The 26,907-nt window shown below is 40.9% G+C and overlaps 1 protein-coding gene across 4 annotated transcripts in view; it reads left to right on the top strand.

Annotated features, from left to right (window-relative positions):
* The window catches only part of cep104 (centrosomal protein 104), a 204,252-nt gene that overhangs the window by 3,052 nt on the left and 174,293 nt on the right, over positions 1–26,907 (top strand). For 3 of the 4 annotated variants that reach the window (XM_060851889.1, XM_060851886.1, XM_060851888.1), the window contains 5 exons: positions 1,414–1,540; positions 9,673–9,846; positions 11,778–11,916; positions 15,677–15,739; positions 26,779–26,855. In XM_060851889.1, the coding sequence (XP_060707872.1) occupies positions 1,428–1,540; positions 9,673–9,846; positions 11,778–11,916; positions 15,677–15,739; positions 26,779–26,855 (566 nt within the window). In that variant the 5' untranslated portion in view covers positions 1,414–1,427. Of the gene's footprint in view, positions 1–1,413; positions 1,541–9,672; positions 9,847–11,777; positions 11,917–15,676; positions 15,740–24,989; positions 25,007–26,778; positions 26,856–26,907 lie in introns of those variants that run through there. The other variant, XM_060851890.1, reaches the window with a different exon arrangement.

Raw genomic sequence — 26,907 nt, 5'->3', positions numbered from 1 at the left:
TTGGAGGATTTGAGCTATAGGGAGAGGCTGAACAGGCTACCTAAGGGTCAACTCTTTCACACAAAGGGTGGTACATGTATGGAATGAGCTGCCAGAGGAAGTGGTAGAGGCTTGTACAATTGCAACATTTAAAGGACATTTTGGATGGTATATGAATAGGAAGGGTTTGGATATGGGCCGGGTGCTGGCAGGTGGGACTAGATTGTGTTGGGATATCTGGGTGACATGGACGGGTTGGACCGAAGGGTTTGTTTCCATGCTGTACATCTCTATGACTCAGTACTGAAAACACTTAAGCAGTTGGATTCCTTTTAACTTGAGCTTGTTGACAGTTATATGCCTAATTAGTATTTCAAGTACATTCTTGGGAAATTGAAGTTTGGACCAATTAAATTGAACAGTTTGATATAGCTATGTTTAAAATTGGATATATATTGCTGCAAATTTCTGCATAACCTGATTTTTGTAATGTGGACTGGTTTACACCTTGGCAGTTCATTTTTAAAAAACTTTTAAATGTTCAAGTAGTGCGCTGTGTGTATAAATTCAATACATAAACAGAAATTGCTGGAGAAACGTAGATCTGGCAGCATCTGCATGAAGAAAGCGGAGTTATCGTATTGAGTCTGGTGACAATTCATCTGAACTCATTCTCCAGCAATTTTTTCTAACAAATCTCTAGCACCTGCTGTTATTTGTTTTAAAACAGAGCTCCTTAGTCTGTATTCATTCTCAAGAGGCACTCTTTTCATATATCCCTTGTCAAATCATCTGAAATTTCTGTTCTCTCTGTTCTATTTATTCTAAATTTAAAAACAGGCAATTTTGCAGAAACATAGTGGGTTGAAAAATTAGGCAACAATGGACAAATTTCATAACATGAGAATGGAATGAGGTGGCTTTCTCATGGTCTCTTGGCCTTCGACAATCATATCACATTGTTGACTGGAGTAATCTTCAATTTGGTTGCTGATCATATGGACTTGGATCTATTGCTTGAGTTCGAAGTTCTTTTTGTTTTCGTGCTAGTTTTCTTCCATTCGCAGAGTAGTGGGGAGAAAGAGATCTGGTTTGCTTTGGAGGTCTGAGTGCTGATGCACTTGTCTCAGTTGTATGACAAACCGCAACTTAAAACCAATTGGACAGTTTTTTTCATCCACTAAAAACACACTTTATGCCATTTAACTTCATGAAAGTATCAAATTTGGCTTCTCCAGAAACTAAATGCTCTTGTATAACCAATGGGAGAAAACCCCTTGAAGTTGCACAAAAAAGATTTCCACAACACAATAATCCAAACACAAGTTTTCCCATTTACATCTCAATTAAAATATTTGTACTACTTGCAATCTGTGCATGGAGTGGCTGTGAGACAGTGCATCAATTCTTTAATTTATCTGTGACCTCTTGCAGCATAGAACTCCAGAATGCCACACAAAATTGGATTTGTTACAATAAGCTGCTCTGGCTATGAAGATGGGTATAATTCAAATGAGCTGATGGTGCATGCGCCTACAATAAATGGTTGGCGTTCCCCAAGGTAAGAACAAAATACTACTAATTCACAGGAGTATTAAAGTTTCACTTGTTATATTGTTTGTCTTTTTGTGAATGCAGGTCTTGTTGTCTAAATTATTATAATTAATGCTGTACACCAGATTACTGTTAAAACAAAAATTAAGAAGTTTGCCAGCTAATGTTTTCCATCAAAAATTAATGTTAGCATAAAATCTGACCTTTATTAATGATGGGCTGCTAATTTGGGTAAAAAGTTGGATAAACATTCATTTTTGGAAGTTATTTAAATTTTTGCCCAAATTAGCAACCCATTCTTAATAGGGTCAGATTGTATGTCCCAAAATGTTTTGCATCTGCATTTGTTCATTTACCATTGTTCAGGTTTCAGATGTTTTGGTAATTTGATAGATTCTTGTATGAATTTATACATTCTCACTATTGACGTTTAACTTCACAAAGTTAATAGTTCAACTCTCAAATGTGTATTCTATTTTCTCGTTGAGTGATTTGGTAATAGGTTTGGTTAGTGCCTGAGAGAAGTTTAATAACAAAGCAACAAGGGCATGGTCTGAGCTGTTTTGAATTATAATCAGAAAGAATCCATTTTTTTTTCATCTCGTGGAGATAGAATGTCAGTTGGGATGCCAGACATGCCTTTACAATGAGGAAATGTCAGACAGCATCTATGTTATTTACATAGCACTGTATTCTGGAATAGCCTTAGTGGAGCCTTCAGAGTTGGCTGGACATTCCCTTTACATATTAAACATAGAACAATACAGCACAGAACAGGCCCTTCAGCCCACGATGTTGTGCCGACCATTGATCCTCATGTATGCACCCTCAAATTTCTGTGACCATATGCATGTCAAGCAGTCTTTTAAAATGTCCTCAACGACCTTGCTTCCACAACTGCTGCTGGCAACACATTCCATGCTCTCTCAATTCTCTGTGTAAAGAACCCGCCTCTGACATCCCCTCTATACTTTCCTCCAACCAGCTTAAAACAATGACCCCTTGTGTTAGCCATTCCCGCCCTGGGAAATAGTCTCTGGCTATCGACTCTATCTATGCCTCTCATTATCTTGTATACCTCAATTAGGTCCCCTCTCCTCCTCCTCCTTTTCTGCAGTGAAAAAAGTCTGAGCTCAGTCAACCTCTCTTCATAAGATAAGCCCTCCAGTCCAGGCAGCGTCTTGGTAAACCTTCTCTGAATCCTCTCCAAAGCATTCACATCTTTCCTATAATAGGGTGACCAGAACTGGACGCAGAATTCCAAGTGCGGTCTCACCAATGTTTTATAGAGCTGCAACAAGATCTCACGACTCCTAAACTCAATCCCCCTGTTAATGAAAGCCAAAACACCGTATGCTTTCTTAAAAACCCTATCCACTTGGGTGGCCATTTTAAGGGATCTATGTACCTGCACACCAAGATCCCTCTGTTCGTCCACACTGCCAAGAATCCTATCCTTAATCCTGTACTCAGCTTTCAAATTCAACCTTCCAAAATGCATCACCTCGCATTTATCCAGGTTGAACTCCATCTGCCACCACTCAGCCTATCTCTGCATCCTGTCAATGTCCCGCTGCAGCCTACAACAGCCCTCTATACTGTCAATGACACCTCCAACCTTTGTGTCATCTGCAAACTTGCTGATCCATCCTTCAATCCCCTCATCCAAGTCATTAATAAAAATTACAAACAGTAGAGGCCCAAGGACAGAGCCCTGTGGAACACCACTCACCACAGACTTCCAGGCAGAATATTTTCCTTCTACTACCACTCGCTGTCTTCTCTTGGCCAGCCAGTTCTGTATCCAGACAGCTAAGTTCCCCTGTATCCCATTCCTCCTGACCTTCTGAATGAGCCTACCATGGGGAACCTTATCAAATGCCTTGCTAAAGTCCATATGCACCACATCGACAGCTCGACCCTTATCAACTTTTCTAGTCACATCCTCAAAGAACTCAATAAGGTTTGTGAGGCATGACCTGCCCCTCACAAAGCCGTGTTGACTACATTTAATCAAGCCATGCTCTTCCAGATGGTCATAAATCCTATCTCTCCGAACCCTTTCTAACACCTTGCAGACGACAGACGTGAGACTTACTGGTCTGTAATTGCTGGGGATTTCCCTGCTTCCTTTCTTGAAGAGAGGAATTACATTTGCCTTTCTCCAGTCCTCAGGTACGACTCCAGTGGAGAGCAAGGATGCAAAGATCTTCACAAGTGGTGAAGCAATTGCATTTCTCGTTTCCCAAAGCAGCCGAGGACAAATCTGGTCCGGGCCTGGCGACTTGTCAATCTTAATGTTTGACAAAATTTTCAGGACATCAGCTTCCTCTATCTCTATCCATTCCAGCATGCACACCTGCTCTTCAAAGGTTTCATTCACTACAAAGTTCATTTCTTTCATAAAGACAGAAGCAAAAAACTCATTTAGGGCTTCCCCTACCTCCTCGGACTCCACACACAAGTTCCCTATGCTATCCCTGATCAGTCCTACTCTTTCTTTGACCATTCCCTTTTTCCTCACATAAGTGTAAAATGCCTTTATGTTCTCCCTAATCCGTTCTGCCAAGCCTTTCTTATGCCCCCTCCTGGCTCTCCTCAGACCATTTTTGAGCTCCTTCCTCACCTGCCTGTAATACTGTAGAGCTGAGCTTGACGCAAGCTTTCTCCACCTTATGTAAGCTACCTTCTTCCTTTTTACGAGATGCTCCACCGCTCTCGTCATCCAAGGTACCTTTATCTTACCCCTTCTTGCCTGTCTCAGAGGGCCACATTTATTCATCACTCGCAACAACTGTTCCTTTAAACAGTCTCCACATGTCTATAGTGCCTTTACCATGGAATAAATCATCCCAGTCCATACTTCCTAACTCATGTCTAATCACATCATAGTTTCCTCTTCCCCAATTAAATATCCTCCCATTTTGCCTCATCCTCTCCTTCTCCATAGCAATGTAGAATGTGAGGCAGTTGTGGTCACTATCACCAAAATGCTTTCCCACCACAAGATCTGATACCTGCCCCGACTCGTTTCCGAGCACCAAGTCTAGAATGGCCTCTCCCCTCGTCGGCCTGTCAACGTACTCAGTTAGGAAACCCTCCTGAACACACCTTACAAAAACAGCTCCATTCGAATTTTCTGCTCAAAGGAGGTCCCAGTCAATATTGGAAAAGTTGAAGTCTCCCATTAAAACAACTCTACTACTTCCACATTCTTCCAAAATCTGCCGACCTAGGCTTTCTTCAATTTCCCTGCTGCTATTGGGGGGCCTGTAGTAAATCCCTACCAAGGTGATTACTCCCTTGCTGTTCCTAATTTCCACTTCTACTGAGTCAGTAGGCAGATCTTCCTCGACAATGGAAGCTTCTGTAGCCGTGATACCCTCTCTGATTAGTAGTGCTACACCCCCTCCTCTTTGCCCCCCTCCCTATTCTTTTTCAATGCTCTAAACCCTGGAACCATTCGTGCCCCTGAGAAACCCATGTCTCATTATGACCACAACATCATAGCACCAGGTACTGATCCATGCTCTAAGTTCATCACTTTTATTCCTGATACTCTTTGCGTTAAAGCAAACACACTTTAACTGATCCCTTGATTCCTTCCCAGGAAAATCCTTCCCACTAACTGGTCTATCTCTTGCTATTGCCTCATCTGCATCAACTCTCACCTCCGGTATATAGCTCAGGTTCCCATCCCCTTGCCATACGAGTTTAAACCCTCTCGAACTACTCGAGCAAACCTTCCACCCAGGACATAGGTCCCCTTCCAGTTCAGATGCAACCTTCTTGTACAGGTCCCAACTTCCCCAGAAGGCATCCCAATTATTTACATATCTGAAGCTCTCCCTCCTACATCACCTGCGCAGCCACATGTTAAGCTGCGCCCGCTCCCTGATCCTCACCCCGCTATCTCATGGCACCGGTTGTAAACTAGAGAACATACTCTGTTTGTCCTACTTTGCAGCTTCCATCCTAACTCCGTGAAATCACTTTTTATATCCTCAATCCTTTATCCGGCAATATCATTAGTGGCAATATGTAACACGATTTCTGGCTGTTCGCCCTCCCCTTTTAGAACCTTATACACCCGATTGGAGACGTCAAATATTGATACGTCAAAGTTAAATACTTGTACAATGGTAGAGCTCTGGCTACTGAAGTAGAGCAGAGAGACTTAGGGGTTCAGGTTCATATTTCTTTGAAATTTGCACTCCAGGTAGACAGCGTTGTTAAGGTTGCAAATGTGTTGCTGGTCAAAGCACAGCAGGCCAGGCAGCATCTCAGGAATAGAGAATTCGACGTTTCGAGCATAAGCCCTTCATCAGGAATGAGAGAGAGTAGCCAAGCAGGCTAAGATAAAAGGTAGGGAGGAGGGACTAGGGGGAGGGGCGATGGAGGTGGGATAGGTGGAAGGAGGTCAAGGTGAGGGTGATAGGCCGGAGTGGGGTGGGGGCGGAGAGGTCAGGAAGAGGATTGCAGGTTAGGAGGGCGGTGCTGAGTTGAGGGAACCGACTGAGACAAGGTGGGGGGAGGGGAAATGAGGAAACTGGAGAAATCTGAATTCATACCTTGTGGTTGGAGGGTTCCCAGGCGGAAGATGAGGCGCTCCTCCTCCAGCCGTCGTGTTGTTATGTTCTGCCGGTGGAGGAGTCCAAGGACCTGCATGTCCTCGGTGGAGCGGGAGGGAGAGTTAAAGTGTTGAGCCACGGGGTGGTTGGGTTGGTTGGTCCGGGCGTCCCTGAGGTGTTCTCTGAAGCGTTCCGCAAGTAAGCGGCCTGTCTCACCAATCTAGAGGAGGCCACATCGGGTGCAGCGGATGCAATAGATGATGTGTGTGGAGGTACAGGTGAACTTATGGCGGATATGGAAGGATCCCTTGGGGCCTTGGAGGGAAGTGAGTGTGGAGGTGTGGGCGCAAGTTTTACATTTCCTGCGGTTGCAGGGGAAGGTGCTGGGGGTGGAGGTTGGGTTGGTGGGGGGGTGTGGATCTGACGGAGTCACGAAGGGAGTGGTCCTTGCGGAACGCTGATAGGGGAGGGGAGGGAAATATATCCTTGGTGGTGGGGTCCGTTTGGAGGTGGCGGAAATGGTGGCGGATGATACTTTGTATGTGGAGGTTGGTGGGGTGGTAGGTGAGAACCAGTGGGGTTCTGTCTTGGTGGCGGTTGGAGGAGCGGGGCTCAAGGGCGGAGGAGCGGGAAGTGGAGGAGATGCGGTGGAGGGCATCGTCGATCACGTCTGGGGGGAATCTGCGGTCCTTGAAGAAGGAGGCCATCTGGGCTGTGCAGTGTTGGAATTGGTCCTCCTGGGAGCAGATGCGGCGGAGACGAAGGAATTGGGAATATGGGATGGCGTTTTTACAGGGGGCAGGGTGGGAGGAGGTGTAGTCCAGGTAGCTGTGGGAGTCAGTCGGTTTATAATAGATGTCTGTGTTGAGTCGGTCGCCCGAGATAGAGATGGAAAGGTCTAGGAAGGGGAGGGAGGAGTCTGTTCTAGGAAGGGGAGGGAGGACAGTCCATCTTCCGCAACTACACTGGCACCACCCCCCACCTTTTCCTCCGCTACATCGATGACTGTATCGGCGCTGCCTCGTGCTCCCACGAGGAGGTTGAACAGTTCATCAACTTTACTAACACCTTCCATCCCGACCTGAAATTCACCTGGACTGTCTCAGACTCCTCCCTCCCCTTCCTAGACCTTTCCATCTCTATCTCGGGCGACCGACTCAACACAGACATCTATTATAAACCGACTGACTCCCACAGCTACCTGGACTACACCTCCTCCCACCCTGCCTCCTGTAAAAACGCCATCCCATATTCCCAATTCCTTCGCCTCCGCCGCATCTGTTCCCAGGAGGACCAATTCCAACACCGCACAGCCCAGATGGCCTCCTTCTTCAAGGACCGCAGATTCCCCCCAGACGTGATCGACGATGCCCTCCACCGCATCTCCTCCACTTCCCGCTCCTCCGCCCTTGAGCCCCGCTCCTCCAACCGCCACCAAGACAGAACCCCACTGGTTCTCACCTACCACCCCATCAACCTCCGCATACAACGTATCATCCGCCGCCATTTCCGCCACCTCCAAACGGACCCCACCACCAAGGATATATTTCCCTCCCCTCCCCTATCAGCGTTCCGCAAGGACCACTCCCTTCGTGACTCCCTCGTCAGATCCACACCCCCCCACCAACCCAACCTCCACCCCCGGCACCTTCCCCTGCAACCGCAGGAAATGTAAAACTTGCGCCCACACCTCCACACTCACTTCCCTCCAAGGCACCAAGGGATTCTTCCATATCCGCCACAAGTTCACCTGTACCTCCACACACATCATCTATTGCATCCGCTGCACCCGATGTGGCCTCCTCTATATTGGTGAGACAGGCCGCTTACTTGCGGAACGCTTCAGAGAACACCTCCGGGCCGGCCGATCCAACCAACCCAATCACCCCGTGGCTCAACACTTTAACTCTCCCTCCCACTCCTCCGAGGACATGCAGGTCCTTGGACTCCTCCACCGGCAGAACATAACAACACGACGGCTGGAGGAGGAGTGCCTCATCTTCCGCCTGGGAACCCTCCAACCACAAGGTATGAATTCAGATTTCTCCAGTTTCCTCATTTCCCCTGCCCCCACCTTGTCTCAGTCGGTTCCCTCAACTCAGCACCGCCCTCCTAACCTGCAATCCTCTTCCTGATCTCTCCGCCCCCACCCCACTCCGGCCTATCACCCTCACCTTGACCTCCTTCCACCTATCCCACCTCCATCGCCCCTCCCCCTAGTCCCTCCTCCCTACCTTTTATCTTAGCCTGCTTGGCTACTCTCTCTCATTCCTGATGAAGGGCTTATGCTCGAAACGTCGAATTCTCTATTCCTGAGATGCTGCCTGGCCTGCTGTGCTTTGACCAGCAACACATTTGCAGCTGTGATCTCCAGCATCTGCAGACCTCATTTTTTACTCAGCGTTGTTAAGGTATTTAGTACGCTTAGCCTTCATTTTTCAGATCTTTGAGTACATGACTTGAGGTTGTATTGGCCTGTTCTGGGGTATTGTGTCCAGTTCTGGTTGCCCTACAAAGGAAGGATATTTATAAGCTGGATGGGGTATAGTAAGGATTTACCAGGATGTTGCTGGGAATGGGGGATTTGAGTTATAAAAATAGGCTACATAGGTTGGGACTTTTTTCACTGGAGTGGAGGTGGTTCAGAGTGACCTTAAAGATGTTTATAAAATCATGAAGGGCACAGAGAAGGTGAAGAGCAAGGGTCTTTTCCCGAGGGTGGGGGACTTCAGAATTAGTGCGCATATTTTTAAGGTGAGAGGAGCAAGGTTTGATAAGGGCATGAAGGGCAACCTTTGCAGAATGGTTTATATGTGCAATAAACTGCCACAGGAGGTGGTGGATGCAGGTACAGTTACAACATTTTAAAGACATTTGGATAAGTACATGAGTAGGAAAGGTTTGGAGGGATATGGGCCAAACATTAACAATTGGGGCTAGTTTAGTTTGGGAAACTTGATTGGCGTCAGCTAGTTGGACCGAAGAGTCTCTTCCCTTGGGGGCTAGGTCTTGCAATGGATACACAAACAGAAATCTTAATTCCAGAGAGTTGTGGACTTTTTAAATGTGAAGGAATCCTGTGTTCTTAGTATTCAAGCTGTAATGTCAAATGTAAGTATACTGGAATAGTGTAAATCTGCTTCACCTCCTTTATTTTTGTCCATTCTATGTGCGGAATTGTTTATTTGTGATGGTATAATCGTTTTACAAATAGTGCCATGTTTGTGGAAACGTCCAGACTATTTAGTTCCCTGTCAGAGATTTGCTTGCAACACAGTCTGCTCCAAGCCAATATTCAAAAATATCAAATGCTTCGCTGTTAGTATTGTGTAGACAGAGGTACGTTGTTGAAAGGTTGGGTGTTTTCATAACCCTCCCCGCCTCCCCCAAACCCAACTCCAACACCCACCACCACCAAGAGAGAACCAAGTTCACATATAATCCTAATGTAGATTTCAGCCATATGGAATTGAATACACTTTGTCATAATTTGTACATAAAATCTAGATAAGATTTATTTCAACTCCATCTTCCTAAACTATTTATGCTTATAATTTGCATTGTTTAGGTTCTGCCTTTATCCACAGGAGATTATCCTTCAAATGGTGGAACGCTGTCGAATTCGGAAGCTGCAATTACTTGCACACCAGTACTTGATTTCTACGAAAATTGAATTTTACATTAGTGACAGTCTTCCAGATCACCTTGGTTCCCACCACGTGGAGAGATTCCGCAGACTTGGGTATGGATGAATAAGCTATCAGTGATAAATTGACAATAAATCTGTTATTGAAATCTCAGTAATTATATGCACTGTCACTGGTAAATTATTAAGACTTGAAGACTTGGACAGAAAAAGAAAATGTAGCGATGATGAATGCAAAGTCTTGTGCAAGCCTTTAAGGGCTGTGTTCTGATGCATAGAGGGAAACTGCTTGCATTTGAATCGAAGAATTAAGGAAGGATTCTTTATTCAACATTCTATCATAATATTTCACCTGTAAGTATTATTCCCTTGTTGATGGCATAAATGAAGCTGGTGTAACACCTTTAACTCCAGGATATATGGGAACTTAATTAAAGTTTTTTGTTTTAATCAGTCTGAAGGAGTAAAGAAGAAATTGCTTCGCTTTGCTGCTAGGCAGTTTTTGAATATACATAAAATGATATATAATTCATGAGAGTTTCTCGTGGGAAATGAGCAACATAAAGCTGAAAGAGCTACTGTGCAAACTTTCACCACATCAGGAAATGTGAAATTGTTTACTTTGACAAGTATGATAATAAAGCAGAGTGTTGGTCAATAAAGCCGGATATCATTCAAAGCTGAGAAAGTCTGGAAGTTTGAGATGGCAGGGGAAAATGGGTGTTTTAGTGCATGAGACTCAAAAAGAATTGAGAAGATTGATGGAATACTTTGTTACTTCCTCTTATACGCAATTCTTGTTGTATGTTATCCATTCGTTATACATAGTATTGGTGAGACTACATTTCAAATACCGTGTGTGGTTTTGATCTGCTTGCTTAAGGAAGGATACAAATGCATTGTAGGTGATTCAGAAAAGGCTTATAAGATTGTTACCAGGAATCAGTGGATTGTCTTATGAGGATAAATGGACTGTGTATGAGTGATGATTGAAGTGTGTAAGAATTCTGAATCTTGGCAAGGTGAATGTGAAAAGGATGTTTCCTCTTTCTTGTGGATGGATCCACACCTAAAGAATATTGTTTTAAAATTAGGGATCGTCCTTTTAGGACAGAGATGAGGAGAATCTTTTTGAGAGTAGGACAACTTTGGAACTTTCTGTCTCAGAAGCAGGATCATTGAATATTTCTTAGAAGTGGATAGGTACTTATGAGGCAAGGTAGTAAAAAGTTATTGGGAAAATGTGAGAATGTGAAATTTCAAACAATTAGGCTGGTCACAGTTGAAACCATTATTGAATGGTGAAGGATGCTTTGGGTTGAGTGGTCTATTTCTGCTTCTCTTTTGAATGTATGTTCACATGCTGAACAGAACATTTTAAAGGAAGGGGCAAAGACACAGAAACTTGAAATATTAGTGCAAGGTGGTCCTTGGACTGTAAGGTTTTCCATTGAACAAATGCGAGCAATTAATCTCTTGATAAATCAACTTTCAAATATCATAGTAACCCTGCAGCACTTGAAAGGCTACAAATATTGGAGATTATTAATGTTGTAAAGAAACAATGGGTAGGGAGCTCCCTAATTTATTAGCTCAACATGAGGTGCCCACCATCCTCTCTTGATGACATATATTTCATCTAATTGCTTTGGCTTTGACTTTAAAAATACTAACTTTATAAGCAATCCAAATAGGACGATATTTTTAGTTTTGCTGAATATTATTATTTCAGCTTTTCTGGCCTTGCAAGTTGTGCTCCCCATTCCTTTAGCAATGGTCCTTTAAGCATTCCTGTTTTCTCCAACATAACATAGAGCTCACAGCTATCTCATTTTCACAAAAGAAACAGTCTCTTTGTTCCCTAAATTTTCCTTTACTCATCTTCTGTAGTTGATCTCCTGTTTCTGCTTGCTTCTGGCAGCAAACTAAAACATCTTCAAGTATTTCTATTTAGATGTAACTTCTTGAAGCTTTATCTCAAGCAATGTTGATGATTATGATATTTGTGTAACTTGTTGTTCTTTTAGGTATGTCTCCCTCTCAGATAATCAAAAAACAGGATTCAAAGCTCGGGAACTTAAGTCTGTCCATGTTGATGCAGTTGGACAGTATCTGAAATTAACATTCCATAAGAACCATGTCAACAGATACAACTTGTACAATCAGGTAACAGCATTAAATTATGTAGATCTGTCAATATCTCCAATAACATATGTCTTTGATTTTGTGAACATGTCAAAAGCAATTTTTCCTCTATCCGATTGTGATTGCCAAAAGAATCATCTTATGATATTTGTTGAGTTCATAGTTGTGCACTGTTCCCTATCACCAAGTTGCCCCATTTAAACAATTTCTTTGGTAAAATCAGGTTTCCTAAAATGTATTAAAACAATGTTAAAATTGTTACTAAATTTTGACAGTGTGTGATCATTTGAGAGTGGTCGTGTGTCTGAGTGGTTGAAGGCATTAGATTCAAGTTGCAGTGTCTTTGGAAACTCAAATGCTATTAGCTGCCAATTTTGCTAGTTGTCTTTATTCAATAGCTTTCTGTTAAAAATTACTCTGGTAGTGTCCTTGTCTTTAAGACAGAAGGCCATGGTTAAATCCATCTGCTTCAGAAGTGTATCATAACACATCTGGTTGGTTGATTGATATATACAGGTTGTTTTCTCTCTCTCTCTCTCTCTCTCTTTTTTATCTCCCAACACAACCTCTGTCATTCATCCCATGGACTGGGGTGCAATAGCAGCTTTTGAAGCTTATTATTTAAAATGCGCATTCAAGAAGCGAGGGGGGATAAGTAGGACAGTGTTCTTCAATTTTGGAAAATCTTCAACATTAAGAATGCTGTTGACATTGTTGTAGAGGCTTGGGGTGATGTCAGTAAGAACTATTTGCATGCAGTTTGCAGAAGCTGCACCCAGATTTTCTTCATGATTTTAAAGGTGTTGAATTGTCAGAGAAGCTTCCAGCAATCAAAGAACATTGTGTTGCTATCGCAAAGCAAGTTGGATTTGAAGAAGTGGAGACTGAGCAAATTGAGGAGCTGCTTGAGTCCCATTGTGAAGACCATCTGATTTCAACAACTTGTTGCTGCTGGGGAAATTGAAGCTTGAGATGAAGACAATGAAGTCCTGGATACGGCACCACGAGAAGTGTCCACTTCTCTTTTATCTTCTATCCTGAGGGAAGTTGAGAAGCAGTTGCAGCTCTTCAAAGATAATGATTACAATGCAAAACACAACAGGTTAGCAGGTCGTGGCATAAAGTCTTATCTGGCACCACGTGAGTAGCTTCATGAAAGAAGAAAAATGGCAAAGCAGCAAAAATTAGATGTCTTTTTTTAACCCAACCCTCAAGAAACAGTTTGAGGACAATGAACCACCAAGCTATCCACTTCTGAACTAAATAATTTATTTGATCATAACCCTCATCCAGAACTGCTCTCGAAAAGTAATGATGCTGATAATGACAGTCAGCCTCTGTCTTAATACAGTACTGTAACTCAGCAAACTCAGAAGCCCCTTAAAGTGATAAATGTATTATTATTTCATTAAAATATTTACTTACACTGTGCCGTCGTTTATGGTAGGCTAACTACTATTTTTGTTTTGATTTTGACTGATATTTTTGGTGGTTCACCCCAACCCTGTTTTTCCCATTGGCCCCATTATTGTATTGCGTGATTTTCTATAACAGTAGGTCGTACAGGAACACAACCACCACATTATAGCAGAACAGACTGTACATGCAATCATTTGTGATTTGTGGTTCCTCAGTGCTGTTTTAATGAAGAATACTTCTGATGCTGGATTCTTTTCAGTAGTTAACAACACCAAGATTGTAGATGGTCCTTGCCTGTTTTCACCTGGTCTGAAGCAGGCAACCAGACCAAAAAAGACTCCAAAAGGTTCTGAATGGAATTTTATCGAAGCTTAAACTTTAGTTGGCCTGTTTAGGATTATGGTTGAGTTTAGAGAGCTACCTTAGCCCCTACCCTGTCCTACAAACTGAGTTAATAGGTCTGGCTTTATGGTTTTGCTGCTATTTTCTCTTGTGTGGTGCCATCTTAGTTCTGACCTCAATCAGGCCCCAAAAGCCCAGCCCAGAGTATGTACGTTGTAAGCTTGCCAGGGATGGAGTGTTAGAGTTATGAAGACAGCGACTTGAGGTATTGACAAAATTCACTGGAACGGAGGGATCTGATGAGAAACTGCTTGGAAGGTTTTATAATTCTGGTCAGTTTTGATCGTGAATAAGAGTGATTTTTTTTTAGTATTGTGATTCTGTGATCAGCAGTAATCAATTTAAATCGTCAACAAGGGAACAATAGGGAAGGATAAAGAAATGTCTTTATGCAAGTGCTTTTGAAGGACAATGCTATTAATTGAGCCTGCTGTTACAAAGGAAAGGTCCAAGTGTGATGTTCCATGGAGCGTGAATGAAATTGTATATGCTTACAAATCTATTGAAAAATTTATGCCAAGTCTTGGTTCTAAGCAATGCATTCTATGTATGAGTAGAGTATTGGCAAGCTCAGTAAGCATGATCAAAGGTACTTCTTCCTTTACCATTCATTTAGATAGTCATTTGGTATATCATACTTCAGTATTACTGAGAAAGTATACATATTGTCAAATCTTTTCGTCTTTCACTCAACAGGACAGTTCTACAGAATACTAATGTATGAGGAAACTGACATTTATTCTGAATGAGAGATTTGATTTATTCTTGTCGCATGTACCTATGTATAGTAAAAAGGTTTTTGTTCTGCATGTAGTACAGGCAGATCATAACATAGAAAGATCATCGGGAGATTGAACCAAGTGAGGAATACGAAGTTACAGCTGAAAAGAAGTTGCATAAAAACCATGATCAACTTTAGAATTTGAGAGTTCGATTTAGAAGTCTTCTAACAGCAGGGAAGAAGCTGTTCTTGAACCTGTTCGTGCATGCGTTTAAGTTTTTGTGTCTTCTGCCTGACGGAAGAGATTGGAAGAGGTTATAACTGGAATGGGAGGGTCTTTGATGTTGGCTGCCTTTACAAGGCATTAAGAAGTATAGATGGATTCACTGGATGGAAGGTTGACTTGTGTGACGGTCTGAACTGTGTTCACAACTTTCTGTAGTTTCTTATGGTCATGGCTAGAGCAGTTGCCATACCAAGCCATGATGCATCGAAATGGTGTGGTTTGTGGATAAAATTTGGTGAGGGTCCTTATGGGCATGTCGAATTTCCTTAGCCTTCTGAGGAAGAAAAGGCATTGTTGTGACTTCTTGACCGTCGCACCACCATGGGTGGTCCAGGATAGATTGTTGGTGATCACCACCTTTAGGAACTTGATGCTGTTGACCATCTCCACCTTAGCTCCTGTAGATAGGGGCACGTCCTCCTCTTCCTCTGCGTCCTGAAGTGGGTGATCAGCTGTAGCTTTGTTAACATTGAGGGAGAGATTGTTATCTTTACACCATGTCACCAAGCACTCTAGCACATAGATTGCTAATTGATTAGCACATAGGCTTTGATTGGTAGAGGCATTGCCTAGGAGAGTGCACAAGTTAATGATGAATGGTAGTTAGCTGCCAATATTTGTTTAAGTCAAATTTACCTGGCTTAAAATTTTAAAGAAACGTGGAGAGTTAACAGTCAAACATTATGAACTTGTGCATTATATATGGCAACACCTATACCAATCACAGACCATATGTCAATCAGCACTTTTCTCTCATGCAATTTCAGTATTGGTTTTCCCTTACATTGGCATTCTTGAGAATTGTCCTGATGAGCACATGATGAAAACCTTCAACAAAATGTCTTCTTTTGAGCAATGCCAAAGTTATTTAGATTCCAGCTTTAAAATTGACTATTTATCTGTGAAGACCAGCATCATTTATATTTTTATTACTGTGTATGGTTACTTTTTAGGTTGCCCTGGTAGCTGTTAATATTCTTGGAGATCCAGTCGAGCACAATGAAACAAGTACAACTGTAAGTAGGAATAGATTAAATCTCTAATTGATCATGTGGTTATCTCACTTATTCGCATTGCAGGACATTGCCTTTTGTGAAGATGTGAAAGAATTTGTTTCATTTTGAAGTAATTTCAAGCCAAGACCTTCCGGCTGACGAGTTGCAGGTAAATGGCAGAATTCTTGGAGAAAGTCTATAGTAGAAACACAAATTGGCTTCTGAAACTGAGGGATTGTTCGGAGGGTTGTTATCTGGAAAATTGGAGGTTGGAGGAGAAGAAGGACTTGGCTTGAGGTTCTAAAATTTGTTCTCAATTTAAAAACTGAGACTTTGTTTGAAGTTGAAGGCAAAATAATAAAATTGGTATTTGGACATGGTGTTTTTCATGAGAATAGATGATGTAAAAGAATGCCAGGGTAGGTGCAACCCAAAATTTATTCTATTGGTTGAAATACCTTATTAGGAATTTATAAACAGAGTTGTTAGTTCTGGAAGTACGATGAAGAAGCTGATGGAAAGTTTAGCATATTTGGATAAATGGGACAATGATTCCCTGCTTAAAATCTTTCCACACTGAAATATAAAGATAATTTTTTAAAACACTGGACAATTTGGACAATACCTGTAGACAGGTGAAAGCACTTAACATTTCACTTTTTATCAGAGCTAGAAAACATGTAGCACAAGCTCCTTTTCAGCAAACACGAGAAAAAGATCAAAAGGGAAAGGCTTGTTTTGCGGTGGAGGCCAAGAGTGATTGCAATGCAAATAGTACTGAAAGGCAGAATTTAATAATGAGACTGTTATGCATTACAGCTATAAATAGTTAGCCCAAAATAGGATAGAGAAGAATGCAGAGATTGTGTCATGGGATTAAGGTGGAGAATAAAGGTGAGTTGCTCTGGGGGATATTGATTACCTCGCTGACTGTATCTGTTAGGAGTCATCACCCCAAACGTGAGTATAGTGGCTCGAGGAGGCATCCTCCAGTACCAAATCTGGTGTCTGAATGAATGTGGACTAAGATTTAACAGTATTAAGCAATGTAAGCCTCTTGTAGAAAGATGATGGTTTTCCTTGAGCTTGCAGTTGGAAGTTTCATTATTCCAATGTGGGAGACCAAAGATGTTGGTTCAAGTGTGTGATTGAAGCTGAGGGTTAAAGTGACAGGCAATTTCAGGGTTGCACATGTAGACTTGAATTGAAACATGCAGCAAAGTGATTGCCAAAGTGGAGGAGAGTGCACAGTATATTACGGAACTTTTGGAAAAAAATAGATTTACCAAGTTGAATAGATTTGGTACAAACTGTTATGGAATTCTTGAGGAGAGAATAACTTTTAAAAAAGCCTGGTTTTGTTGATGACTTTAGTGGCCTGCTCCTGTCAAGGATTATATGTTCAAAGCTTATTTATAGCCCTTGAATCTTTTAACTGAGTTTTTGAATAATCACATCCTCACCTTTATTTTGATTTGGTTTGGTGAGGGATTTTGTTTATCATCCAGTTTGTAGATTTGATGAACAAAGCACATTTTCACTGACAGCTCTACACATTGAATACCTTGTTTTTCTCTCAGCATTTATCAGTAATTTTAAACTTGATACAAGAAAGATAAATCTTTACCTTTGGAGGAATTACATCCTCTCGAACATTTTTTAGATTAGATTAGATTAGATTAGACTTACAGTGTGGAAACAGGCCCTTCGGCCCAATAAGTCCACACCGACCCACCGAAGCGCAACCCACCCATACCCCTACATTTACCCCTTACCTAACACTACGGGCAATTTAACTTGGCCAATTCACCTGACCCGCACATCTTTGGACTGTGGGAGGAAACCAGAGCACCCGGAGGAAACCCACGCAGACACGGGGAGAACGTGCAAACTCCACACAGTCAGTCGCCTGAGTCGGGAATTGAACCCGGGTCTACAGGCGCTGTGAGGCAGCAGTGCTAACCACTGTGCCACCGTGCCGCCCACAAAGACCTCTCATCTCTTTTGTAGTTTTTGCTTTGCTTTACATGTACATAATCCACTGGATTACATATACTAAATGTCTTAGATGTTGAAATATTGAGATCACCTTTATGATTTGATACAAATTGCATTGGTGCACAATTTTAATCGTCGTACAAGGTGAACAAAGGAAAACCTAATGTTACTACTCATGTGAAATCTGGTACTTCACCCATTTGAAGTACCTAGAAACTTTTACTTCTACTTCAGATCATAAGTGATTTTGATTACTACCGCTCAAATGTCTTTATCATTCCTTGACACAAGAAAAGTCAGACCGTTTTGTCTTTTGCCAACTCTTAGCAATGTATTGCACAATTTGATGCCTTTTCTGTCCAATATTTAAAATTGTATATTACAGAATCTATTTGCTTTAAGAAATAATAGAAGTGCCATTAGACTACGAATGTGTATTCTGTTAGCCACCAATTAATGGGAATGACATAAAGAATATGCACTGTCTAATGTAAGCATAGCGTTTTATTTTTGTTCATGATGTCTTACGATCAAGGTAGCATTCCATTAGCCTTAACTACTTACTGTACCGGCATGCTAACGTTTCGTGAACTTGCTAACTTGAGCATAATGATCTCTCTGCATCACAGAATCTTTGATTGATTTCCATATACTATTGCGTTATTATTCTTCCAACCAAAGTCAGCAATGTTCCCACACTATAGTTTATCTGCCAGATTTACACCCAGTTACTCAAGCTATTTGTAAATGTCTACAACCTCATGTTTTCAAAAAAGTTGTTTAAAAAAAACTTGTGGCCCCAGCACAGACCAATGCAGCACTCCCCTCATTCCTTCCTGACAATGAGGAAAAAGACCCACTTCTACAGCCTGTTTTCTGCTGCAGCCAGCCAATCTTCTATCCATGCTAATATGTTAACCCCTGCACTTGGAGCTCCTACTTTGACAGGAACCTTTTTATTGGCAATGGTACATGATCTTCTCTAAATCCTAGTACAACACGTATTGAAGGTTGTCCTTTATCCACAGTACAAAATCTTTGCTGTTAGAGTTACTCTTCGAATATTTTTTAATCAACATGCTTAGGGATGTAACTACACAACTCTGGACCAAATCTGAGTTGCATCCAGGACTCCTGACTCAGAGATAGGGATCTTTCTATTACACCACATGAGCCCAGGCACCCTTCAAATAACATGATTTCCCTTTTGCAAAGCCATGCTACCTCTTCTCAGTTTGTCCAAATGTCCAGCTACAACTTCCTGAAAGATCAATTGTAACATTTGCCCCTTAAGGCATCAAACTAACTGGTGTATAGTTTTCTCCTTTCTACCTCCCCTGCCTTCTTGAGAAGAGGAGTTATATTAGCTATTTTCCATTTAAATTAAATCTTCCAGAATCGAGTGAATTTTTAAAAGACAAACACATTTGTGACCTCATTACCTGGGTCTTTTGAAATCCTAAGATAAAGTGGATCAGGATCTGATGGCTTGATAGCATGCAGCTCCATCAGTTTGCTCAGCACGTAGACACTCAGCTTACATTTTAAAATATCCACAGAAACTCTTGCTATCTATTTTTGCATTTCTACCTAGCTTTTCCTCATTCTCTTAATCTCTTTCTTCTTGTGAATCTTTTAGCCATTTTTTAAATATTCTCTCATCATCTGACCTACCACTTAATTTTGCACAATTATGTTTTTTCCTCAAGGTTGATGCTTTCATTGAAATATTTATTGAGCAATGGATTATGTATCCTCCCATGAGAATTTTTTTCTCGTAGTGACGACTTGTAAGAATTTGGTATACTTATTCTGAATTTTCGTGTATCCTCTTAAGTATATTTCACAATGTATCTATTGATCTATCGCCTTGCCTAGTATACCAGGGCACTTCACTTAACTCAGTTTTCATGTCCTTATTTAGATTTGAAATGTGAGTCTTACATCTAGCTTGAAAGAAATAAGAGTGTAAAATTCAAGCGTAGTCTGATTGCTGCTATCTAGGGGTGACCTTGACTCTGAGGTCATTAGGTAATCTTTCACATTACATGACGCCAAATTTAATATTGTTGCTCTCTGGTTCGTTTCAGAACATTCTGCTATTACTACCCAAACTTCATTCCTTTTTTTTTTCATTGGAAACCTTCTCAAATACCGTAGTTATATCATTTGAAAGAACACTTATTCCAGGATGATTGAACTGCAGACCATCCTAATGCTTCAGTCCATGCTCTGGTCGTTTCAGAGGCCAATGCACCACAAATCTGAATGTACTCACCCACATTAGTTGTTAAGTGTGGTCCTGCGCTTTCCTTTGACTATGGCGCAAACTCCACCTTCCTTTGCAAGTGTGTAATCGAGAGCATAGTGGTTTTGTTGGGTAAATAGGCGCAATTCTGAAAGCATGTCCCTAACTTCTATTAGGGCAGTAGTTGTCTCATTTCACAAATTGAGAGTCCACACATGAGAGAATTACGGTTTTGATGACTAATAACTCCTGAAGACTCTCCTACAGAAAGAACACTAAGAGCTACATATGCCAGTGAGTGAGTTTTACTTCTTGATTTGGCCTTTGGATTCTTCCATTCTGCATGAAAATCAGGAGAAACTGAACGTTTAACAGGTGAATTATGATCTTGTTTCCAGGTAATTGGACAGGGAACAGTAGTTGGAAAGAGTGTTCCTACAGCTACAGCACGAGGAGTGCTTGCTGTATTCAGGACAAGGTATTTAGATGCCTTATCATAACTGAAAAATAATATCCAGGTTTAGTGTAGATAATGGAGGGATCTTCCCTGTAAGAAGTGGGCCTATCTACCTGGGTAATCCATGAATACATAGTTTGGTCCCGAACGTAAAGGCTGAAAATCATTTAGTCAAATGAGGTGGGTCTCTTATTAAGAGACGTGGTCGACATCCCAGAATGGTCTCTCCATCCAATAATTGGGAAAATATTAGTGCCATTAGGGGTATCATAATCAAGGTGGGTGTTGTTACCACCCCACAAAGGGTTTGAATACCAATGGTAATAGAGTAACATATCTCCTTAAGGCATACGCGTGAGATGCGAGGTCCTTCAAGGAAGCAATGATGACTGATACATTTTGTCAGAGCACAGGGGATAATTTTAGGCACTTTTACATAAGTGCACTCCCATCCCTTACCATTGTAGCAATTTGGATAGAATAGTATGGGTTTATTGGAGAAAGTCCATAATCCTGTAAATACTTTAGAACTATTCTATACCCCCATGTTAGGACTTGGAAGGATAAAAGGAGTCAGGGAGTCTCTTGCTGAAGTAAGAGCGTAACAAACTACTTCATCCTCTCCAAATATTTTATTATGGGTTTCTAGAAACAAATTGTTAGTGAAGGATAACATCCCCCCCTTTGTCTCTTTTATTACGTGATCTATCTGAAAGGGGACAAGGCTTACCAGGGATGCTCTTTATGCAAATGTAATCAAACTGGCACACAATTAGACTTGTTCTGTAAATGAACTGTTGAATCTTTTTGATGCAGTTGACCACTGCATTAGATATTCTTGGCAACACTCAGTCTTTCGGCACACGAGGACATCTTCCTTGAATAGTTGGTACACAGTCTCTGTTTGCTGAAGATCACACAGGTAAACTGTCTCTTCTTGTACACCAATTCTGGCAATGGCAAGTCCATTCGGCAGGTCAAGTTTGATCTTTATCATCTCCCCCTTGTAAGGTTGGAGGCTGCAGAGTGTCTATTGTAATAAAGTATAAACCATTTCCTCCTTGTATATAAGTATATACAATATATACACAGTCAATTAAAATAGGCAGCAGCAGAGAAGTAACACAAACTAATCCAGCAGGGGTCACTGATATTCTGGTTTGAGTATTGCGGGAGTACCTTATTTGAGGCCATAATTTGTGCTTTTAAGCAGGTTAGAAGACCAAAAGAGCAATTTTGAAATAAATAATTCTCAAATTAATCAAACTCCAAATAGCCCACTGGAGTAAATATATTTCCCGCATTGGCAAAAAGACTGGTTCATTTAAACTCTGCACTAGAGATTCCCTTCCTACCCATCATTTTATTACTTTATATGGAGGAGCCTCAGCATGGGCGAATCAAGCAAACCTATTTCTATAAATCCAGCTTTGCTAAGATGTAATACTCTTCGAAGTTTTGCTACTAAAAACATCAATATTACCTAAAATTTAGATTAGTTCTGGAATGTTATATTCTTTTTAAAAACATACATTAGCCTTGTGCCCAATCAAATGGCCTGATCTACAGCTGTAGTTAACAGTATTTAGAATTTAAGTGTAGAAACCAGATGGTGATTTTGAGTAGAAAAGTTGATGATGAATATTGACTGGAGGGCAATGTTGTGCCCAAATTATAGTAACATGACACAAAGCTTTCAAACCACACTTACATTTTCTAATATTGAGCTGACCCTAGAAGTTAGACATTGGTACAGTCTTAAAATTATAAACCATCACTATTCAGTATCAAACAACTAAGTGAAGATAATAGCTCAGCCAGACACTCCTTCTTGGATCTAACAGCCCAATCCAAAGATAAATCAATCCAACAAGTGTACATTCTTATAAGCTTTATACACAAAGCAAAAACATTTAGGCTTCGCATCTTTGTGTGAAATTAAATCACCTGATAATTCAGTCAGTAGCATATTGTAATATAAAGTGTCTGTAATTACTTCAGAAATGGAAATTTGCAAATTACTTCCAAATTTTTAAACAATATGGAAAATAATCCAAACACTAAACCTGTATAATTCCAGTCAGTAAGCAATAGAGAAATCAACCTCTATATTGTGAATTGGCATTGAACAGAAAGTCTCATTCCCCTGTGATTTCTGCACCTTACCAGGTGTGGCATACCCGTCCTTATGCTGTGTCTTAACTGGGTTTTGCTGGGGACCCAATGGGATCAGAAGTTTGGGATGTAAGGCTGCCTGCTTGGCAGCTGCATATATTTGCCCACTACTTTAGAAATTGTATCAGTTTCATCAGCATGAGCCGAATATCTTGATAACTGTCAGATTGATTGGGCAAAATAATATTACTATAACGCTGCCCCCTTGGGGGTTAAAACTCTTCAATGTTCCCACAAGGCTCCAAAATCGTGATCACATGAAAAGCACAATGAAGAGTCGGTGTATATTAGTAGATTTTCCTTTTGATAGGATGAAAGCATGTCAACTCCCAACGTCAGCTCCAAGGTTACATTAAAGACACATTAACTCCCCATTGGCCACATTTCAACAGTTAAAGCAAGGGCTAGGCATTTTCCCCTGGGGTTTTTGATGTCTTGTTGCCAGTCTCAGAGGTGAAATGCTGGGGTCTGCCTGACCCCATTTGCAGGATCCCCATGGGAAAAGATTGTCCAGATGAGGTCGTTGGATGAGCACATGAGGTAGGTTTCACCCCCAGTGGGTATCCTGGTTCCAATCAATCCTATCAGGGCTGGCATACAACATTTGGGTTCACGAGGATGCTGAATATAATTTGTTTTACCTGTAACTTGCATCGTGGTTCAGTCTGGTTCTGGCCATCCCAATAGAAAACCACTGCTCACCTCATTTGCAACTAAAAATTCCTGGACTGGTTCGTACTGTTGGTCTGGATCCTGTCAGTAACTCCAGGCGGAAAACATTGCAAAAGCATAGGGTTAATTGTTTATTGTTAATAGTGATTGTAATTGTTAATAGTGATCATTGTTCAATTGTTTGTCACTTCCATCAGACAGGCTCATACTTCAGTCTTGTAACACAAGCCATTCATATTCAGGCCACTCCCAGAATTTTACTGCATTTACATTCGTATTGTCCTTGGACACATTGAGTAAATGTGGTCTTGTAGTTAGGGGCATGTTTCATTAACATAACTCTAATCCCCAGGATGGGACCCGGTTTAGGATGGCACAGGTCACTCATCCCCATGATATCGGCTATGAAGGCTGGATGCTTCATTTTCAAAAAAAGAAAAGGTTTGTTACAAGTGAGTGATTTAAATTAAAGCTGGGGACAATTAGAAGCTGTTAGGGGCTCAGGAGGTATACAAGAACAAAATCCCAGTCCTCAAAAAGGGCTGGTATGCCAGACTCAGGCTCGGGATTACAAGTAGAATCTAAGTTCTTTTTTTTACAGTATCGTTGTTTTAAACCTTATTTATATTTTCCTCAACCTTCGTGGCCTTGCACATTTTCTCATGGCCATTTAATTTTTTTATATACCCATTCACAGTCACCTGTCCAGCTTTTTGGAGTTCCATCTGTTTTATATATACATTTTAGATCCTCAAGAACTACCGGACACGTATATAAGGTGAATGTCTAAAGAACCAACAGCAGTGATGTGAGAAAAAACATTTTTAACTCGGCGAATAGTTGGGTTTGGAATATCCTGGACTGTGATGAAGACAAATTCACTCTTGGCTTTCAGATGGGATCTGGTGAACAACTGAAGAGCATTTTCAGGGTTATAAGGGAAAGACAAGTATGTGGGGCGAGTTGAGCTACTTTCTGAAAGAGCTGGCATTGACACACTGGCCCAAATGACTGTGACCATTTTGTGACTTCATGATTGTTAAAGGTATTTGTGATTTGGAGGTGCCAGTATTGGACTGGGGTGTACAAAGTTAAAAATAACACAACCACAGATTATTGTCCAACAGGTTTATTTGGAAGTACAAGCTTTCGGAGTACTGCTCCTTCCTCAGGTGACAACCACCCGATAAAGGAGCAGCACTTTGAAAGCTAGTTCTTCCAAATGAACCTATTAACCTGGTGTGTTGTTTTGAATTAAAGGTGGTTGAACATTAATATTAATTTCAAAATATTTTTTTTCTCTTCCATGTTATTTGCGATAACAATTACCTCTAGTTTATTCAAGATTTATTGTCTGCTATTCTGATAGTCAAGGAATTCTCGTGTGCTGCTTCATGTGGATTCTGTTACCTTCTGAATAACGATCATTGCCAGCAGATGGCATCAGAACAGTTATTTCGAAGTAATGAGCTGGAGTTTCTCAAATTGGCCAACCTGGAGGTGGAACTGATGAATTTTCTTTTTCTTGCTTTATTTAAGGAAAATTGGAGTCATTGTCCCTCAGTCTGTTTTTTCAACACACAGACTTTGTATGCTATGCTAAAATGCAGATTCAGCTGTCATTGGCTCTACATCCTTTGAACATCTGTACAATTTTCATCTATAAATGTCTATCTGATTTCAAGCTCTGAATGTTGAAGGAACGGTCCAGGGAAGGTGATTGATGCAGCTGAAGATGGTTAGTGCTAGGAACAAAGATGATTGAATTCCAGCAACCACAACTATCTTACATCATGCTAGGTATGACTCCAAACCAGTGGATTCACCCTTCCCGGTCCATTCCAAATTCAATTTTGTTAGAGCACCTTGAAGCTAATTACTTTTGCTTCACTTCTTGAGTTTTCCTCATTTGTGCAGGTTCATGCTAAGATTGTGATAAGGATAGGAGCTGACTACTGTGATGGAATCCAAACTGAGCGTAAGTGAACAGGTCTTTGTTGTATGATCGCATCTTGATATTGCACCTAATGGCACCCTCCATCACTTTGCTATTCATCTAGAGTAGAGTGATAAGGCAGTTGTAAGTTGGATTTCGCTGCTTTTTGTGGTCTTGATTGCAAAGTTATGGTCTGAGCTGCCTGCTTAAGAATGTAATCATGCTAAAACTCCAGACGATCACATGTGACTTCATTGAAACATATAAGATCCTGAGGAGACTTGACTGGGTGGATATGGAAAGATATTCATTTTACTGGGGGGGAGGGGTCTCGAATCAGAAGTCACAGTTTAAAAACGAGGGGTCACTCATTTAAGACACAAATGAGGAAGACGTTTTTTTCCTCTGAGTGTCATGAGTCTTTGGAATTCCTCAAAACGTAGTGGATGAGTAATCTTTAAATATTTTTAAGGCAGAGACAGGGATAAGCAAGAATGAAAGATTATCAGGGAGATCCAAGAAAGTAGAGTTGAGGTTAGTGATCTTAGTGAGTGGCAGAGGAGGCTAGAGGGAACAAATGGCCGACTCTTGTTCCTTGAATGTATGTTTGTACAATAGAGTCAGTTATAATGATAAGAGTGACTTTTGTTGTTTTTAAAAAAGCAGTCATTCTATTACCACCAAATTACATAATTATTCCTTGTAAAACTTCCTTCTCAGTTTGACCTAAGCTGGTCAAGGTACAAGTTCTAAACCTCGGTGGAGTATTTCTAAAGTTCTTTTACAGTGGTTTTGGAAAGTTTGCATTTTCTAAAACTTTAGTGGGATGTAGTATGCATATTTCATCTCCTTGGAAATTTTATTTTCAGAAGTCCTCTACACACACATTACAGTTATCTGGCTATCTTGCTGGAAACTTTGAGGAACTAGATGGAATTCTTGTCTTTAAAACAGTAGTCTCCTTTGAAGTTACTTGCAGCTCTTTAACATAGGTGGACTGGAGAATTTTCCAGACATTGAAGGTTGCATTTCAGGGTCAGTACAGGAATTTTTAAATGATACTGGAGAGAATTCCTGTGTGAAGTTGTTGCAATTAGATTTTATGCCTCATACAGCAAGCTTTAGCAACAAAGATAAAAATTTTGTTTTACTGAAGGGCCCAACAAGTATCACTTGAATTACTCTATGTAAAGAAAGTGCTTAATTCACAAAAATGTCTGGAGTATGATGTGCACACTTGTAACCCTGTGACCTTAACCATGACTTTACATGGACAAAACAGAAATTGGAACCATACTATGATGCAAGACTGGGCTGGGGAGTGCGGGATTAAGGATATACAACCTGTGTATATTTAAAGGATGAATTTGATAGGAAAATAATTATTTTTGTAAAATTATATTGATTGCACTGTGAAATGCACACTTTTATTAATAAGCCATAGTTGAATTCAACTGAAGATTCTTTGTAAATGAGTTTTGTATCACTGAAGCTAAAATAATTGTGATAAAATGGCAGGGCTACTCAATTAATACTTAACTTTCACTAAACAATATAATTATTTTGTTTTACAGCCCACAAAAGATAAGCTGATTGATCACTATCTTGGTCAGAGCCCAAATGACCCAGCACTTGATGGAACTTACTTCAGGTAAATACTTGATCATCCTCTTGATGAATATTAAGTCTTTGAATGACAAAGC

Source organism: Hemiscyllium ocellatum, chromosome 37 (assembly GCF_020745735.1).
Source record: "Hemiscyllium ocellatum isolate sHemOce1 chromosome 37, sHemOce1.pat.X.cur, whole genome shotgun sequence".
NCBI classification, from domain to species: Eukaryota; Metazoa; Chordata; class Chondrichthyes; order Orectolobiformes; family Hemiscylliidae; genus Hemiscyllium; species Hemiscyllium ocellatum.
This window is presented reverse-complemented; position numbering and strand designations above follow the sequence as displayed.